Below are 20,627 nucleotides of genomic sequence, written 5' to 3'. Positions count from 1 at the left end.
AGGAACAAGCTGGGGCATAGTTAGCGGTTCTGGACTTCTGCAACAAATTTTTACCAGACTGGAATCTATAAAACCCCCAATGCAGAACCCAGTGCCCAAAGGTCACTTGCTGGCTCCCCACAAGGTCCAATCCAGGAGGGTGCAGATGCAGCACTCCAAACACTAGGCAAATGGCAGCCATGCATGATAGCGGTCAGCAGTGAGCCCAGCTTTAGCAGCAGTGTGGAAAAGTATTGGTTCAAGAGTAAGAAAAAAATGATAGATTGGTCTTTTACACAGTAGAGTTGAAGAAAAGTTCAGGGCCGGATTCTGCCCACGATTCCAAAAGGGTCTTAAAGGTTCCAAACAAACTTTAAAAATTCTGTTAGGCATTTAGTACATAGGACTTGGTTTGACATTTGCATGCATATGTATGGCAAAATCAAGTCAATTTACTTACCAAACAAGATGAAGAGTGTATGAGGTGTAATGAGCTGTGGAAATAATTGCACAAAAATTAACAGAACATGAAAATATAGAAACATGCTATATCAAAAGCCAAAGTAATACACCATATTATAGGTTTCTTGTGTAAATAAAATATAAATACACAGCATTATTTAAATGAATATTTACATGAAAAAACATTTCATCTATAGATGGAAACAAACATATGCAGAGAGTACACAAGTTTTGCTGAAAAAAAAAAAAAATTACTTACATCAGGATTTAGATTGCTGATTAGGAGAACAGAATGGCCAGGAATGGCAGTCATCCCTGGAATTGCCATACGACCAGTGATTGCTGAAGTGGTAAGAGCAAGAGGGCCAAGAGCTCCAGGTACACTTGAAACGGAAAGACCTGCAAGACATAAGCAGAAAAATCAAAGGCTTGTCTGCAATGCCAGTTAAATGCAAACTCATGACATCAATATGCATTATTGGGCAAGTACCTAAATGCTGAATCAATCCCAATAACCACAGCTTTAACCCCTTCCATGCCAAGGACATATGGTGTACCAACCTACAGAACCATTTCCAGCTGGCCAGGTCAGTATGCCATATGTCGGCTGTTAGCGCCTGCACACTTCAGTGACCATGAACTTACAGCAGAACTGTTCTGCAGAGTCTGCTGAATAAAAGAACAGCTGTGGTTAGTAGCCGAGCCCTCCTGGCACTCCAAACTACTCCCTGCACCTCCCTCCCCCCCCCCCCAAATACCCATAACACCCTTGCCTGCAGCACTTCTACCCGGCTGTGGAGAGGGGGACATGGTAAACATATCATGTTTACCAGCCCTCTAGCTTTGCTGAATGAGCACAGTGAGCAATCATTATTGAACAATACTGTTGATTCATCACTGAAGTATAGGAAACATTGCTTACTATGCTTCAGTTTGTGGTTTGTGAAAGAACAGGAAGGCCTCTGTACAGAAAGGTCCCTTTCTCAGTCTCAAATAAGACACATTAGGGGTCTGTTTGGACCCTGATCTCTGCCCAAAGCCCACCCCCCCCCCCAACAGGGCTGTAAAATAAAAACAATTGTTTAAGACATTTAAAAAAAAAAAAAAACCTTAGTAAGGCCTCGGTCACATGGTGCATACTACAGCGAATGCCCATGTTTAGCTGCACAGGGATGCACAGGTGTTCCATGCATCCCAGTGCAGGCAGTCCCACTGATGTAAACTGGGACGCAGCAGCTACATGGGCATAGCCGCTGCTCCCAATCTGACATCCATGTGGGTGCAGGTGCATGTCCCCAAACTCACACTGTCTGTATTCACAGTCGTACACTCATATGGATGTGGAATTGTCCCAATTACCATCAATGGATCTGCCTGCACAGGGATGCATGGAACAACTGTGCATCCATATATGGTTAAAAAAACACAGACGTATGCTTTAGCACGACACAAGTGAATGAGGCCTTAGTAGGAATTCAACAGGAATTTTATAAGTTATATGGTGTTTGTGTATGCTAGTAATGACTTTAATGTATTTTTAGTGAATATATCATTTTATCAGGCATTTGAGCAATTTAAACATTTTGCACAGCGCAAAAAAAAAAAAAATCAGTAGCACCTGCAGTTTTTTTCTAGCGGCCTATCCTTTCAGAAAATATTTGATTTGGAAGGTCTTTTACAAACTCTAAAAGCTAAAGAAAAAAAAAATGATAACCTTGAAATTTTTAGAGCAATTTGATATACAGTTTTGCGCACCTTTGATTTTCACAATTTTACAAAACAGACACGATTTAAAGTTTACCATTATTTGTTATTCATTAAATCAGTACTGTTCGAACTTTTATATTTAGTAGGAATTTTGTATGTTGTGTTTTTGTCCACCAATAATAACTTTAGTGTATTTTTAAAGGAAAATATTGTTCTGGTAAACATTTGGTAAAATATCACACAGCCTAAAATAATCAGTGGTACTTTTTTTTATTCTACTGGTCCTAGGCTTTCAAAACATGTATGTATTTTTTTCGGGGGGGGGGGGGGCAGATAATGACTTTTACACACTCAAAGCTATGAGAGAAAAGTAAAAAAAAAAAAAAACAAAGAAAAAACAAAACTATAAAAATGGTCTGGCCATCCGAGCATACAATTAACCGTCTCCACAACAGTCAAAGTAACAAAAACGCAAAGAAAGCAGATAAAAAAAAAAAAAAAAAGCACACAAGTATGAATACCAAGTAAAACCGCAATAAAACGCTTTAAGGCCCCTTTCACACGGAGCGGACCGCATTGCGATCCGCTCCGGCACTTTTTTTTTCACGGACACAGATGAAATTTGTGTCATCCGGTATCATCCCATCCATTTGCGGATGATATACGGACATAATGCATGTCTATGTGATTGCGGATGTCAGCGGATGACACCGCTGACATACGATTTTGCGTTCTTTCCTGTTCTTAAACGGAAAAAAAAATGAATTTTTGTAAAATCTTTCACACGGGCGTTCCGTATGTCCGTATATCACCCCATCCGCTTGCGGGTGATATCCGGACACAATGCATGTCAATGGGATTGTGGATGTCAGCGGATGACTATCCGCTGACATCCGATTTGCGTCCTTTCAGTTTTGTTCCGTTTTTTGGAACGGAACAGAACCCTATTTTCTCTTACGTCCTCTGACAGTCGCTGCCCACTCATACAGTCTTCACCAATGGGTATTGAACTCTTATCCACAGGAGCAAGCTAGGCATAAGACTTGTTAAAAACAAAGCAATTTACATAGACACACCTGTAGGGGGGCTGTCCCACTGGTCCAATACCCCCCTGCTATCAGCCTTCCTAACTCAGTTTGGTAGCAAGCAGTTAAAGTCCAAAAAACCCCAAAAGAGGGGCGGGGGCAGCGACTGTCAGAGGATTCAGAGAAAGGAATTTTACAGTAAGATTTTACAAAAATTCAGTTTTCTCTTACGTCCTCGGACAGTCGCCGCCCACTCATACAGTCTTCACCAATGGGATGTCCCAAAGCAGTGTAGACATGAGGGGTGGGAAGCGCAACCATCACAAAGGCAATGCAGAACCCAGGTCAGAGAAAGGAACCTTATCTGAACAGAAAGGTAAGCCCTCTGGGCAACCGAAAAGCTCAACTGGAGCAACAACACAGGAAAGCAAATAACCAAGGGGAAAACACCCCCAACAGACAGGGACCGGCAAAGCCAGGGCCCCCTCAAGGTACAGCCGCACACAGAACTTTGCGGCCAAAGGAAGCATCTGCTGATGCCAAAACATCAAGTTTGTAAAATTTGGAGAAGGTGTGCACAGACGACCAAGTCGCAGCCTTGCACACCTGGGCCACCGAAGCCTGATGCCGGAAGGCCTATGACGCACTCACCGCTCCGGTAGAGTGCGCCTTGACAGGGAAGGGTGGAACCCGTTCCTTAAGCGAATAGGCCTGTACAATCGTCTGCCTGATCCATCTTGAAATGGTTACCGCAGACGCAGCCGTACCCTTCCGAGGTCCCTCAGGAAGGACAAAAAGAGAATCCAACTTCCTAAAGGATTCAGTGGATGACAGGTAAACCCTAATCGCCCAGGCAACAACCAAGGAATGCAAGGCAAACTCCTAAGGATTTGCACACAGCGAAGGTAAGACAATGTCCTCATTAAGGTGAAAATCAGAAACCACCTTACGAAGGAAAGATTGGTTAGGTCGCAAGACCACCTTATCCCTATGAACCACCAGGTAAGGGGAGCGGCAAGACAGGGCCGCCAACTCCGACACTCTGCGGGCAGATGTGATCGCCACCAGAAAGGCAACCTTTCGTGACAGCAGAGGCAGAGAAATTTCCCTGATGTTTTCAAAGGAAGGACGTTGCAAAACGGACAGAACTAAGTTCAAGTCCCAAAGAGGTAAAGGTGCTCTCCGAGGAGGAGCCAAATGACGCACACCTTGAATAAAGGTGCATATCAAAAGAATTTGACGTAAAGGGGCGCTGAAAAAGGATCGCCAGTGCAGATAACTGGCCCTTAATCGTGGTCAACGCAAGGCGCTGGTCCACACCAGATTGCAGGAAGGCTAACACCCTCGCCACGAAAAGGAGCGAGGATGAATGCCCCTGCATTCACACCAGGCAAAATAAGCCTTCCAGGTACGGTAATAAATCTTAACGGATGAGGCCTTCCTAGCCTTGAGCAGGGTAGGAATGACCGCCGACGTTAAAGCCAGCGACAGTAAAGCAGGATGGAAAATCGACCCGAGACAGCAGATCGTCTCATAACGGGAGCCGACACGGAGGCTCGACGACCAGTTGTACGATGTCCGCGTACCAAGACCGACGCGGCCAGTCTGGGGCCACCAGAATCACCAACTTCGGTTCCGAGACCAACCTGCGAAGGAACCTGGACAACAACTGAATCGGAGGGAAGGCATAAATCAGGCGATACTGATTCCAAGGCACCACCAGCGCATCCGAGGCGACTGCCAGAGGATCGCGCGTTCTTGCCACAAACCTTCCCACCTTGTTGTTTAGCCGAGATGTGAACAGATCCACATCCTAGGTTCCCCATCTCGCACACAGCATCTGAAACTCCTCCGGGTGTAGGGACCATTCTCCCTGGTCCAGGGTCTGGCGGCCCAGATAATCGGCCTGCCAATTCTCCACACCCAGAATGTGAACTGCCGAAATCGCCGGGATGTGCATCTCGGCCCAAGACAGAATTTTGGTCACTTTCTGGGCCGCCCGGGCACTCCTGGTGCCCCCTTGGTGATTGATGTAAGCCACCGCAGTGGCGTTATCCGTCTGGACCCGCACAGGGCGGCCCCGAAGATGATCCGACCAACGGAGCAAGCACAGTCTGATCGCTCGCAATTATATGTTTATTGACAGGGAGGATTCCTCCTCCGACCAAGTGCCCTGGGCAGACAGAATGCCCAGTACGCTACCCCAGCCTGACAGGCTGGCATCCGTGGTGATCACCATCCACAACAACGGGCGGAAGGATTTCCCCTCCATCAGAGCCGGGGACAGGAGCCACCAGAGAAGATCCTCACTGACTTGGCGACTCAGAGATATCCTCCTTTCCAAGGTTTGAGGATACCTGCCCCACCTGGCCAAGATCTCCGCTTGAAGAGATTGCGTGTGGAACTGTGCAAACGGTATTGCCTCGAAGGCTGACACCATCAACCCCTGGGACCGCATGCAGGCCCTGAGTGACGAGGAATCCTTGTCCCGGAGGGACCTGACCTCATCCTGTAGAGTCTGGAGCTTGTCCTCCGGCAGAAAAACCTTTGCTTGGGCAGAGTCCTGGACCATTCCCAGGTAAGGGAGACAAACCGAAGGGGACAAGGTCGACTTCTGAACGTTGATGGTCCACCCGAACTCCTGGAGCGTCTGAATGGTAGTTGACAGATCGCGTAATAGGCTCAGGCAGGCACTCGATCTTAACAGGAGATCGCCCAGATAGCCCAAGACCGCAATCCCCTGCGCCCGCAACAGGGCCAGAACAGGAGCCAGCACTCTGGTAAACACCCTTGGAGCCGAAGCGAGACCGAAAGGCAACGCCACAAACGGATAGTGATCCTCCACGATTGCGAATCGGAGGAACCTCTGATGACCCTCGAATATGGGGATGTGTAAATACGCATCCTTGAGATCGATGGAAGCCAGGAAATCTCCCGGGCTTAAGGAGGCCACCACCGAACGGAGGGATTCCATGCGGAACTTTTGAACCCGCACAAAGCGGTTCAGAGCTTTCAAGTCCCGAATCGGACGTACCTTGCCCTCCTTTCTGGGCACAGTGAACAGATTTGAGTAAAACCCCCGAAACCTGTCCCGATGAGGCCCCGGGACGACCACCCCCTGGGTGAGGAGATCCTGAACCACCCGATAAAGATCGTGTAACCAATCGGGGGTCAAATGAAGATTTGAGGGAAAGAATCTGTCCGCTGGACGCAAAAGGAATTCGATCTTGTATCCTGATCTGAAGATTTCCTGAACCCACCTGTCCGGAATCCGGAGCAGCCAAGGTTCTAGGAAACCGCGCAGACGTCCCCCCACCCCTTGAACGGGTGAGGGCGTCCCTTTAGGTTGAGGCGGAAGGACCCACGAGACAGCGTGGGTAGGTTTTTGCTTGCCCGCCCAGGGCTTCCGCTGACCACTCTGGCCCCTAAAGGGTTTCCCCTTGTCCTTTGCCTTGAAGGCACGAAAGGACCCCTGATTTGGTTTAAAGGAAGGGCCCCGCTTACCGCGGAAAAACTTACCCTTGGGGTTCTGGGGCAGCAGAGTGCTCTTGCTCCCAGTGACCCCTTTAACCAACTCGTCCAGGGAATCCCTAAAAAAGACGATTCCCCGCATAAGGGATGTCAGACACCGTCTTTCTGGAAGTCTGGTCAGCTGACCAGCTCTTTAGCCACAACAAACGACGGAGCAGCACCGTGACACCAGACAGCCGTGCTGCTAGAGGAGCCTCATCCAAGGCCGCGTCACACCGGTACAAAACCGCCAGACGCATCTGCTCCACCATCTCCACAGTAGTCGGAGAGGCGGAATCCACCTCAAGAGTGCGTTTGAGCACCTGGGCCCAATCAGCCACAGCCTGAGAGACCATAACTGAGGCGAAGATGGGCTTCAGTAAGGAACCCGCCACCATATACGCGTGGCGAGTAAGAGATTCCACCTGCCTATCCGTAGGGTCCCTGAACAACGGAAAATCCACCGAGGGCATGAGAGTGGCCTTGTTTAACCTGGACACCGTGTGATCCACTTTAGGGGACACTGTCCATCGCAAATCCGTAGGAGAGGCGAAAGGGTAACGGAATTGAAACCATTTTGGTACCACAAAAGGGCGCTTTAAATTACGCCATTGTTTATTCACCATTTCGTGAAACTCAGCGGGACAAGGAAACACCTGTGCCGCTTTCCGGGTTCTGCGAGTCCCAATGGAAGACTGCTTATTTGGTGGGTTGGGCTTATCCTCTAAATGTAGTGTCTCTTTAACAGAAGCAATAAGCGCAGACACAGCAGCGCATTCTTCTGCCGCTTCAGGGGAAGGATCATCCTCATCCTCCTCCACATCAGAATGAAAGGACTGAGACCCCTCAGGGGGTAAACTGTCCAGGGCAACCATAACAGACTCAGAATCAGAGGATAATGAAATCCTAGCCCTTTTTCTAGAACCCCGCTGTGACATCAATAAATCCACCTTGGACACTAAAGTCGCAAGTGCAGCAGCAAGAGAAGGTGAAGATTCAGGAGTACCCGAATCATTCACCAAGGCTGGGGGGAATTTGCAGTCCTGGGACTCCATGAGAAAAATACTATGGCGCTGGCCCTTTAGGACGCGATCGCGGTGACCCACCGCAATAAGGATTACACTAAGGTACCCCCCTGAGATGGGAAAAGCGATGAAAACAGAAGAATATTTCACCAAACCAGCAAAAAGAACCCCCAGAAGTGTTAGCACGCTGCTGAAACTATCACTGCATACAGGAAAGGAAGTGATGTCACCCTCTAGAGGCTGAACAGGATCTAGGCTAAGGGAAAATGGTTGCCAATGCATCTGAATGGAGGCTCCGGGAAAATGGCCGCCGACCATGTGTAAAAAAGAACACCTTGCCACACGCAAGATGGCGCCTGAAGGTGCCAAAAACACTAGAGAGCTGCAGAAAGTACCCACAGGGAGGCCAGAGCAGCTGCCCATACCCAAAATGGTGGACCCGCGGTTTTTTGCACTGCAGCGGTCCGCACCGCCATGTCTGCACCCCCAAACACACTGATAAAGTGGACAGGGATAGGGACCCCCACAGACACCCCCCCCCCTCCCCACGGGGATACATGCGCCAAGAGGCCCCCGCAGGGACCGGGAGGGATGCAAGCCCCGGACACAGACATGAGGGGAGAGCACAGACATCAGCAGACTGTCATCCCCAAACAGAGGCCCCACACAGAAGTTACTTACCGCTCCATATGGCGTGGGTGCCTCGATATCGCCGGAACCCCCCACCCCAGATGGCGGGGGCGACAGCCGAAATAGGATGCGTCGCACGGTCAAAACCGCATGTTGAGGCATCCCGGTGAGGTAGCCACCTCGCACGCTTTTGCCCCTGAGGATAGGGGCAGGTGGTTTGCTAGGCTAGGGCGCACGCATAGCCCGCTAAATGCTCGATGGCGGGCTGGGATTCCATAAGATCCTCTGTCCTGGAGTACCAGGACGACCAGTCCGATTCCCAGCTCCGCAAACGTTGTAGTCTTCCGAAGATCTGACTAACTAAGCGCAGAATAAAAAGCTAGTAGTGCAAAGAAAACACATTGGCAGAAAATAAAAGTAATAAAACAGAAGAAAGGCTGAGAGACATGTAGCCCCAGCACAGGGATAGCCTATCTTACTCCTAACTAGGCAGAAGACAAACTGAGTTGGGAAGGCTGATAGCAGGGGGGTATTGGACCAGTGGGACAGCCCCCTACAGGTGTGTCTATGTAAATTGCTTTGTTTTTAACAAGTCTTATGCCTAGCTTGCTCCTGTGGATAAAAGGTCAATACCCATTGGTGAAGACTGTATGAGTAGACGGCGACTGTCAGAGGACGTAAGAGAAAATAGGGTTCTGTTCCGTTCCAAAAAACGGAACAGAACTGAAAGGACACAAATCGGATGTCAGCGGATAGTCATCCGCTGACATCCACAATCCCATTGACATGCATTATGTCCGGATATCACCCGCAAGCTGATGGGGTGATATACGGACATACGGAACGCCCGTGTGAAAGGGGCCTAAAAGTGAGTGTAACCTTTACAAATATTTTTGTTTTTTGTTGTAATGGTAAACTATAATGGCTTAAATAGTTTATCTTTTTTAAAAGTTATACATTTTTATTTACATAAAATAACATACAAAAAAAAAAAACTCCCAATTTGCAAATATTACCTAGACCTTTTAGCAAAACAGTTAGGATTAGCATAATCTAAATGATAAAATTAGAACTCCACCACAAGTTTTCTAAACAAAGGGCTAGTTCACTAAGCTTTACCCTTTGGGGGGGGGGGCAGACAGTGGCAAGGGGGAGAAGACAATGCACTGGCATCCGTGGCCAGGGAATAAATTATGATAGTTTGACGTCAATATTCCCAGAAGTGGCCGCTATTGGACACTTTCCCTCCACGCAGGCTTTATTGAGTAGCGGCAGCACTAGCAGTGAGCTGCTAGAGCTAGTCTGGCGATCCTTGGACATAATATGAGGGACCGTCTGAGATTTGACCGTATGGCATCTTCCTCCTGCCCTTGTACCAACACATATGAAGTGGTAAGACTTGCGGTTTTAACTTTATGGGAGGAACAAGTTCATCCTCTCTTGTTTTCCACTCCATACTCCAGGAATTACATACACTGTGTTGGTGACTAGTAGTGTATGCTGGCTCTTCAGTATACCTTAACCACCTGCTAAAGATCTCAATCTGTGTCTGCTATTTGCTCTATGCTACTAGCTTATCTGTTATCCTCCTGCTTTTGCTATGCTGAGTGTTTATGTGTGAGGAACTGTCCAGACTGTTCCTTATCCCAGAAGCGCCCAGCGCTATGATGGTGCAGTCCCACAGTTTGATACACTGAAGCCCAATGACATTAGGTCTCACACCAATTAATTTCCTTTAGATTGGGACATTACTTTTCCTGAGGGCTCTCAGGAGCCATACAGAGGTTTACAGTGGAAATGAGGGCAGTTTTATGTTGAAATTATGTTGTATTTATGCCAGAACTACTACAGCAGATCCCCTAAAAAGCCATACTTTTGCTGGACAGTTTTTGCCCTTGTGTTAAAACAGGCCGTATTCGGCTTGAACTTACAATTTGGGGATATGATGGAGTAGTCCACTGGCTCTATTTAAACAGAGGGTAACCAATTGATGTTCATTTAAAGAGTAACTCCACTTTCATGGGGGGAAATTGCCTGTTTTTAATTGCTATATAACCAGGCAGAAAGGAGGTCCAACCACTGATCAGGACTTGGCCGCTGCAGCAGAGCTCACTTGACCGCTGCAGAGAGTCAGTATCAGTCACTATTAGAGCTGCACAATTAATCGTTAAAAAAAAAAAAAAATCGCAATCTCGATTCACCCCCCCCCCCCCCGACGATCTTAAAACTGCAAAAACTGCATGTCCTCGATTCTTACTGAGCCGTTTTCTGCTCACTCACAGCTGTAAAAAAAAAAAAAAAAAAAAAAAGTCTTCGGCAAATGTTTATCAACATTGTTAAAGCTGCTAGATAAGTATAAACAAAATGCTTTACCATGTATCTTTTCGTTCTTTAGATCAAAGGAATGAACTTCCGGCTGTAAGGCTACATTCACACCTGAGCGTAGCGTTTTTCGCGCGTTTTTTACCGAGATTTTACCGCGATTTTTGCGGCGTTTTTTACCGCGATTTTACAGCGATTTTTACCGCGATTTTTGTGCAGGCGTTTTTAGATTGAATAGAGATCAATGGAAAACGCCTGTAATCTGCCCAAAAAGAAGCTCATGTACTTTTTTGAGCGTTGGGCGTTTTGTATACAGCGTCAAAACGCTCAGATGTGAACAGGGGCCATTGAAATGAATAGGATTTGTCTTGTTGGGCGTTTTGAGAGCTGATCCTAGAGCAGAAAAACGCCCCAAAAACGCCCCAAAACACCTAGATGTGAACGGAGCCTAAGGGAGAGCAGTTTAACCTCTTAAAGTATTTTTTGCTAGAAAATTACTTAGAACCCCCAAACATTATATATATATTTTTAGCAGAGACTCTAGAGAATAAAATGGCGATCATTGCAATCTTTTATGTCACACGATATTTGTGCAGAAGTCTTTCAAACGCAGTTTTTTGGGGAAAAAATACAAGTTAGCCCAATTGTTTTTTTATATAATGTAAAAGATGATGTTGCGCTGAGAATCGTGAGAGAATTGCGATCTTTATTCTAAGCAAAAAAATTGTGATTCTCATTTTAGCCAGAATCGTGCAGCTCTAGTCACTATTTAGGGAAGCTTTATCTACCTTATCGTTTTTTGGTGCCCATAGATTTTACACACTGGATTAACAAACCAGATGAGGTAGCCTTGCCATAGCAGGGCTGAGGCAGAATACATGATTGACCAAACTAAAAGTAATAACACAAGGGCAGAAACTTTTTTGTAGACCAGATAAAATATTTAATGTTTGTACCCTTCTCACATGATTACAGTGATGGAAACAGGCTGATGAGAACTGCATATTTTAACTTCCAATACAATAAGCAATAAAGGGAGTGAATTTAACTACTGATTCACACATTGATTTAATATATATTGTGTATATATATATTTGGTTGAGTTGAAATTATGAAAAAACTAGAGCCCCCTATTGGGATTTTATTGCTGTCTATTTGCCTGCAAAAAAATAAATGGAAACAGTAGAAGATCTGCAAGAACAGAACTTTAAAGTTTCTATTACAATAGCAACCTGTTCAAAAGAGACAGCAGTGCAAGTGACCATGGGTGTAGGATTACAGAGGTGCACAAGGTGAGTGGGGCAAGTCTCCATTTCCAGGAAGAGGTGCAAAGGATACTGTTAATCGTCCTTGACTCTCGATTTTAACTTTATTTGGAGAGTCCTGCTGAAGCAGCATTTGGATCAATTATTTTACAAAAAATTCAGACAATATGCAATTCCATGTAAAAAATAGAAGAGAATCTGCGCTCGGACAGCAAAATCACAATAAGGATCAATGAAGATCAAATACAAACAAATAAGTGAAGGCAGCCAACTAAGTAGTGGATTACAAACTAGGTAAGCATATAAAAAGGATGTAGTAGCGCCAAACACTAAATGATAAAATACCAATAAAAATCAATATGTTATCAATGTGGAGTGTCCACAGAAAGTCCCAATAGTCCAAGAGAGGGATAGTAGAGAACAATTCCCAACTTCGGACTGTGTAGATGAAAGAGAGCCAACACCCAAACGTGGAGTAACACCAACTGCTTACCAGATGTTAATGGATATAAGGCGGTGAAACAGACTCAGATTAGGCCATCAAACAAAGGATAGTTCGAACCATGTAGTCTCATCAACTCCAATATACCAAATGATCATGGGTACAGGGCGGTGAAATAGGCTCAGATAATACCACCAGGCGAGGGATGATTCAAAACGTATGGTCTCATCAACACCAATTCACCACAGTAAACAGGAACAGCACTCCTGGGGATCTAGCATCTAACATCTGGTAAGCAGTTAGTGTTACTCCACGTTTGGGTGTTGGCTCTCTTTCATCTACACAGTCGGAAGTTGGGAATTGGTCTCTACTATCCCTCTCTTGGACTATTGGGACTTTCTGTGGACACTCCACATTGATAACATATTGATTTTTATTGGTATTTTATCATTTAGTGTTTGGCGCTACTACATCCTTTTAATATGCAATTCCAAATGCCACATATAATCCAGACAGCACCCCCCCCCCCCCCCCCGCCCAAATATAGTGATCAACTTTACTTCAAACTGATTTTAATGGAAAGACTTTGAGCATCTTAGGGAAAAAAAGTATTATTATTTTTTTTAATGCAGAACAAAACTGGTGCAGGTGCGTTGCGATATACTGTGGAGTAAGGAATGCCATTCTAAATTAATTGCAGTGCAATGCATTTGAACATTACAATACCATGGACAGCAAATAACTTCCCAATCTGTCTGTTCATAAAATTTTTAGTACCACATTGTTTTGCACAGGGACTTAAAGTTGTATTAATCCCTTTTAGCTTAACACATTGAGCACAATAAAATAAAATAAAATAAAAAAACACATTACCCATTAAACTATTTGTTAAATCTCTTACCCCAGCATTATCCATTTACAACTTTTGATGCTGCTGGCTCCTGCTCACTCAATCCCACTGCATTGAGCCTCCCGTCTTCACAGGAAAGATTTAACAGTGCACGTCTGTTAGCTTGGAAAAGGGAGGGTTGAAGAAGGGAGGAGCAGGGGGGTGCCTTGCCATCCTAGGCTACATGGCTGTAAGTTTCTATTGATGCACAGAGTGTAGGGAGACAACTCTAGTACCTGCATACAAAAAAGGCTCCATAGGGCGCTGCTAGAAAAAAGGAGCACTGCTGAAACCAGAAACCTTGGGTAGCAGTCATGCCACCAGCCTAAACTGGAACATAAGGAAGGATTAAAAAGGTAAAGAAGCTGCATACTTAGTAAGTGATAAAAGCGGCATTAAACCCAAAAGCATAGATTTATTATATTGTAGCTTACCAATTCTTAGATATGATGGCTGCATTAGTTTTTTTTTTTTTAGACTATTTTTTCTATTTTCACCTGGTGATCTAGTCAGCAAGTCTGTTTTTCAAATGAGCTGTTTTGCAGATGTATCAGTTACAGGGATGAGACAAACCATTTACCACTACCCTACTTGATGCCTTAATACCATAGCTTGGGTTCCTCCATACTCAAGCATGTTCAAACTCATGAGCTACAAACCAATTTATGTTCCCAAGGGTCTCCAACGTGGCGAACACAGGCATTTATTACTGATGGGCATCTCTCTCCTCTATGCTGAGAAAAGGCACCCAAACATTATAGCTTTATCCCTTATATGCTTTACCTATAGTAGTATGCCTGTTCTATTTTTGACTATAGCTAGTATGACCGCTTTGCATTCAATATACAACTGATGGTCCTCTAGGAGAGGATGAGCTCCATTTTGGTAGCCCTGTATATACACACATATATTTTGCAACTGCCTGTTCTTTCTGGTTCTTTGTCCATGCTGCTTCCTGATGGTTGATTGTTGGGTTATTGTTGGTTCCAAGTTATATATCTCGTTTGAAGGTTGTAGATCTTATAGTTTACTATCCAATATACAGTATATGTAACGGGTGCATCTCAGACACCTGTGTGTCTGCTTAGCTTCCCTCCCCCGCATAGAACTCAAAGTTTGTCAGCTCTTCTTAATAAGGAGGCTAATATAATTTCGCTGGCTGTATTTAGCCACCTTGTAGCTTCCCCTCCTCACTTTTTTTTTTCTTATCTTGCTTTAGAGATGGCTTCTATTTTATGGCTCTGCTCATTGAACGTCTAGGGCAGTGATGGCGAACATATGGCACGTGTGCCACAACTGTCACGCAGAGCCCTCTCTGTAGGCACACCAGCTATATTGGAAAGCTGCCGCCACAGCTGCATTGATGTGACAAGGGGAGAAGCGAGCGCAGGCTGTCAGTGTATTTCCCACCGCTCGCCCCCCTTCTGTTAAGCAGCACTGGACAGGGACAGAGCAGCGCTCGCAGAGATCGCCGCCCACTGTGATTCCTCCTGCCTCCCCATTGGCTGCAGCCAGGGACCAATGAGGAGCTTGATAAGTGCACCATAGGACATGTAGTCCCGGAAGACTATGGGTCCATTTTAATGTCCATCACTCGGAGAGAGAGTCATTGCTGCAAGGGAGAGAGACTGGGACAGCACACGGTGAGCCATGGGACAGAGAGGCTGCGAGGATACCGCCCCTGCAGTGCCAGTTGTGGGTGTCGCCAAGGGCAACAGAGAATGAGTAGACATCTGTTCGGAGCAAGCGTTGTTGCTGTGTTGCTGTGATTGGTGAGAGGCCACTTATCTGTGGCTGTTACTAATTGCAGTGTTGGCACTTTGAAAAAAATAAGCTGGTTTTGTGAAGCAGTTTGGGCACTCGGGCTCAAAAGGTTCACCATCACTGGCCTAGGGCATAAATGAATGCTCTACAAGTTTAATATATGAAGGGAGGCAAGCTGGGTAAGATTACTGTCCCAGTCAGTTGGCTCTGTATGTCTATGTTAGCTGTTAATAACAAAAACTTTGTAAAAAGAAAATCTGGAATGTCCTATTTCACCAGAGTATCTTTCTTTAGCCATTTCCTCTCCCCAGGATGTTAAAATCCTAGGTCACAATAGCTTTCCACCCGTAGCTGCCACCACCATGTTTTACAGTGGGGATGGTGTGTTTAGGGTAAAGTGCAGTGTTAGTTTTCCTTTTGGTTTTAGGTCAAAAAGGTCAATTATGGTCTCATCTGACAAGAGCACCTTCTTCCACATGTCTTCTCGCAAACTGGACTTCGTATGCTCTCCTTGTCTGGCCTGTCAGTTTAGGTGGACGGTCGCGTCTTGGTAGGTTTGTAGTTGTGCCATATGCTTTCCATTTTCGGATTGTGGATTAAACAGTGCTTCGTGAGATGTTCAAAGCTTGGGATATTTTTTTTTATAACCGAACTCCGCTTTAAACTTCTCCACAACTTTATCCCCGACCTGTCTCGTGTGTTCCTTGGCCTTCATGATGCTGTTTGTTCACTGAGGTTCTCCAACAAACCTCTGAGGGCTTCACAGAATAGCTGTATTTATACTGAGATTAAATGAAACACAGGTGGACTCTATTTACTAATGAGATGACTTCTGATAGTAATTGGTTCCACTAGATTTTAGTTAGGGGATTTAGAGTAAAGGGGGCTGAATATTAATGCATGTCGCACTTTTAAGATATTTGTAAAAAAATGCGTAAGGGGAGAGCTGCGCTAAACTGATATATCTGATAAGTAATCAGGATAAACAAAAACCATAGACTAGAGTAAACCAGTATATAGCAAATCAATCAAAAATCGATGATATTCATAAAATTGAACCTAATGCAATAGTGAATAAGCACAAAAGTCCATCAATTATTAAAAGTCCAAATAAAGAGGAGTGGATAAGCAAAGAAGGTGTCCAGTGTGGAAAAGGGAGTCCTTCACCGCTAATATGTGCATAAATCCACAATCCGTGCCGCATGCATAGGTCTCACACCAGGCTTACCAGAGCTCAATGGGTAATGAGCATGTCATACACTCCATCCGCTATGCAAACTGGCTGGCATCAAAGGGACCTAATCAGTGTAGCAGGGAAGCCTCACAGTACCGCTGCCTCTGAATCCACGATACAAAGCACTCCAAGTAGATGTAATCACCTCATTCTAGAGATGCAGAACAGATCCCCAATCTGTGGGTGCGGCACCGTCCTGTCAGCCTTTATAGTTGTGACCTCGTAATTCCTCCCAGTCGATCAATTGAGAACCTCCATCCTGCAATAACTGTCAATAACGCCTCTATGGCAACTCAAAGCTGCTGCCGCCCAGCTGAGGAAGAAGCGAGGTAGCGCGCAGGCGGGGGCGGCATGCTCATTACCCATTGAGCTCTGGTAAGCCTGGTGTGAGACCTATGCATGCGGCACGGATTGTGGATTTATGCACATATTAGCGGTGAAGGACTCCCTTTTCCACACTGGACACCTTCTTTGCTTATCCACTCCTCCTTATTTGGACTTTTAATAATTGATGGACTTTTGTGCTTATTCACTATTGCATTAGGTTCAATTTTATGAATATCATCGATTTATGGTTTTTGTTTATCCTGATTACTTATCAGATATATCAGTTTAGCGCAGCTCTCCCCTTACATATTTGATTTTAGTGACTCCCACTACAGCTGCTGCTTGTGTTCTTAGGCTTAGCGCAGTTACTATTTTTACATTTGTAAAAAAATGTTGAAAACCATTTATAATTTTCCTTCCACTTGACAATTATGTGCAACTGTGTTGGTCGATCACATAAAAAAATCCAATAAAATACATTTAGGTTTTTGGTTGTAATGTGACAAAATGTGGATAATTTCAAGGGGTATGAATACTTTTTCAAGTCACTGAAAGTCTATCAAATACCTAGGTGTCAACATACCGACAAATCTCTGCAATATCTAAATTATAAGCCTCTCTTGCATATGGTCCAATCATGTCTGCAAGCCAATGATATGCCTGTCTTTTTTGTGGTTTGGACGCATTAACATTGTGAAAATGGATATTCTGCCTAAATTATTGTACATATTTCAGACAATTCCAGTATCTCCACTGTCAGGCTTTGTTTCCCAACCTAAACTCCTTACACAATTTTATTTAACACACAAGTCATCCAGAATAATGGTATAATCTTATTGTAACCTAAAAACAGAGGGAGTTTCTTTACCAAATATGTCCTTACACATTCATGCATCCTCGTTAATCAGACTGCTAGATCTGTATCACTATATATACCAAATCATGGACTATTTTATAAGTCCAACTTACCCTGCCAGATCTCCCTTCCTTACTGTGAACTTCGCCTGCTTCTTGACCTTACAAAGGCACACTCCCTCTCTTGAAAACCCCAGAGTAATGGGATTAATATAGCGCTTGCTAGTATTATTCAGGGGTGAACAATTGCTTGTTCATACCCTGGATAGTAAAATTGGCAATCAAGTGGTAAAAAATATATTAAATATAAATAAATCATTTTTGTGTAGATCACACAGCTATGTGATAATGAGGGTTTACACGTGCGTTCCACCTGACGCGCGTTTCGTCAGAGCGTATGACGTCTTCTGAAGACGTCATACGCTCTGACGAAACGGGCGTCAAGTGGAACGCGCGCTGCACGCTCTGGGAAGCCTGGTGGAACACAAACCGGTAGTCACCGCTCTTCACTCACAGGCGCCATCCGCAGCAGTCATTTTTAAACCATTTAGTTTATCAGCACTATCTAATAAAGGCTACCTTTAACGGTACTGCACTATTGGAGCACTTTTATTTTCCCTAAATATCGGACATGAAGAATCGAGTTTATCCCAGGGAGCGATCCCGGACCACAGGGAACTACAAGGCCCAGCAGTTACCTCTCAGGCTCAAAAAGCCACAAGCTCTAAAGGTCTTTTTACCATAAGGTATTTAAGACCCACTGCCTCTGGTGAGTGTAAACCCCCATTATTCCAAGTCACGCCCAAGTACCAGCAGTTGGACTACTGGAGGACCCAACACTAAGCACTTGCACTTTCCCTTATCTGGCATTGAAAATCTTATCCATGCACTAAGTCACCTATGAACTGTTTATTTGGACAATTTTTGGCACTAAATCTGCACCTTATGTTAACCAAAGTATTTATTTAAGGTTGATGTTTATTGTGATTCATTTATGCATATTAATTGTGAATATTACTGGTATACTATCACATAGCTGTGTGATCTACACTAAAATTATTTATTTATATTTAATATATTTTTTACCACTTGATTGCCAATTTTACTATCCAGGGTATGAACAAGCAATTGTTCACCCCTGAATAATACTAGCAAGCGCTATATTAATCCCATTACTCTGGGGTTTTCTATTTTTCACTCATTATTTATCATATAGCAGCTGCTACCATCACCCTTTACCCACCTTTATTTAACTCACTTATCCCCAGTTAGGACCTCCATAGGCGCAAGGGATATACACCTATTGGAGTATATATCTCTACCACTCCCTCTCTTGAGCCTACATTACAGGTCTGGGACTCGTATGTTGCCAAAGGCCTGCTCTTAACTAATTCTAAACGAATAAATCCTCCCTTTGGAAGTAATGCATTTCTACCAACCATAAGTCAATTTCTCTTCTTATCATAGAGCAGAGAACACAAGCCTACCCTCCGTGACACTTTAACCTGGGGTAAACCCAAGGTTTTGAATAAGAGGCATAGTGAGTTTTTTGAACATGTAGATTTTTGTGAGAATTGTTTGGAAAATGAAAACATTAAAGGATATGTTCACCTTCTATAACATTAACACATTATAGAAGGTGAACATATCCTTTAATTTCTTCATTTTCGTATCCAGGGTGTAACATGTAACAGATGCAGCAGCCCCCACAAAATCCAAGGAGCATTTTCAGGCATTCTAGGGACATAAATCACACCTATCACCAGAACAGTGTAAACACCCACAAAATTACCTCACTTTGAAAAGCAAACACTGGTATTTTTTGAAAGGCATAATGAGTTTTTTGGAAATGTTGTCAATTAATGAGACATTTCTAACACAGATCAAAGGAATACTTAGAATCACACTCCAGAATACATTCTGCTACTCCTTCTAAGTGTGTGGCAATACCACATGCGCAAGACTTTTTTTTTTACAGCCTAGCCACACAAAGGGTCCTAAAATCTAAGAAGCACCTTTAGGTTTTTTCATATCTAATTTCCTTACAATCACATTTTTGGAGGCCCTGGAGCACCAGGACAGTGGAAACACCCACATAATGACCACATTTTGAAAAGGAAACACCCAAGAGTTTTTGTTTTTTTGAAGAGGTATGGTGAGTGTTGGAGGCAGCATGTGTTTTTCATGTTTTAATATCAGATGTCTCTGGATGGTTGAAACCTGATTACACATGGCCTGGAATGCCAGCAGAGAAAGGTTACCCAGCAGGGTGTCCCGTGACAAGGAGTCATAAATAGGAATTCATATCCTCACAGGATGTTCTCTCATAGGCCTCCTGTTGTGAGGTATGGGGGTAGAGGAGCCTCAGATAAGCACTCCTGGGAAAGTTATACCAACATCAAAGGCAAGGTGTTACTAAAAGATGACCCGGGTCAAAAACAGTGATTCTTGGATGGATGGTGCCCCTAGTGGGGACTATAACATGCTTCCTGGAAAGAGGAGTTACTTCCTGTTGATTAGGAAGGGTGGCCTCTTATGAATTGTCATTGGACAAGCAGACAGTGGGTGTTTATGTGGGTGGTGTCTGAGTGGACTTTAAAAGCAATCGCCAGCTAGAATTCTCTCTCTCTTGTGTGCTTGAGCCCAGCTGAAAGATATCGAATACTGAGGACGCCCATATGTAAAGTATTATCTGTGCTTGTTTTGTCTTATATGCTCTGTAGTATCCTTTTAGTGTTTTATGTTAGCATTTCTACTTTCTTTATAATAAATTAGATCCTTGCTTATTTAAGCAGTGTGTTTATTTTCATAGCTAGCATTGTTATTATATCCTCAACATTAACCTTATCAGTGTTGATAGACTATCATAGGAATAGACAAGATAATACATGTTTATAATAAATAGGGGAGGTCCTAAACCACCCCACATTTATTTCAGTGAATCTTTTGAACAATGTAAGTTTTTGGAAAATGTGGAAACAAAATTTGTCAATTTAATAAGATATTTCTCACACACAGCATGGCCATACTTCAAATTACACCCCAAAACATATTTTGTTACTCCTAAACAGCGTTTGGACTGATTGTGTACCAGACATTGTATCTTGTGTACCAAAGATTGTATCTAGAGTATCACACAAATAAATCAATTGTGTCAAAACCAATGTACTGTAATAGCCACCTCTGTACAA

General features: G+C 44.2%; 1 protein-coding gene across 4 annotated transcripts in view; it reads right to left on the bottom strand.

The window, feature by feature from the left end:
• The window catches only part of PTBP3 (polypyrimidine tract binding protein 3), a 207,850-nt gene that overhangs the window by 12,145 nt on the left and 175,078 nt on the right, over positions 1-20,627 (bottom strand). For all 4 annotated transcript variants that reach the window (XM_082255861.1, XM_082255862.1, XM_082255860.1 and 1 more), the window contains 2 exons: positions 701-840; positions 440-473 (listed from right to left, as the gene is read on the bottom strand). In XM_082255861.1, the coding sequence (XP_082111987.1) occupies positions 440-473; positions 701-840 (174 nt within the window). The remainder of the gene's footprint in view (positions 1-439; positions 474-700; positions 841-20,627) is intronic.

The sequence above is a fragment of the Pelophylax lessonae genome (assembly GCF_965119305.1).
Source record: "Pelophylax lessonae genome assembly, chromosome: 1".
NCBI lineage: Eukaryota > Metazoa > Chordata > Amphibia > Anura > Ranidae > Pelophylax > Pelophylax lessonae.
This window is presented reverse-complemented; position numbering and strand designations above follow the sequence as displayed.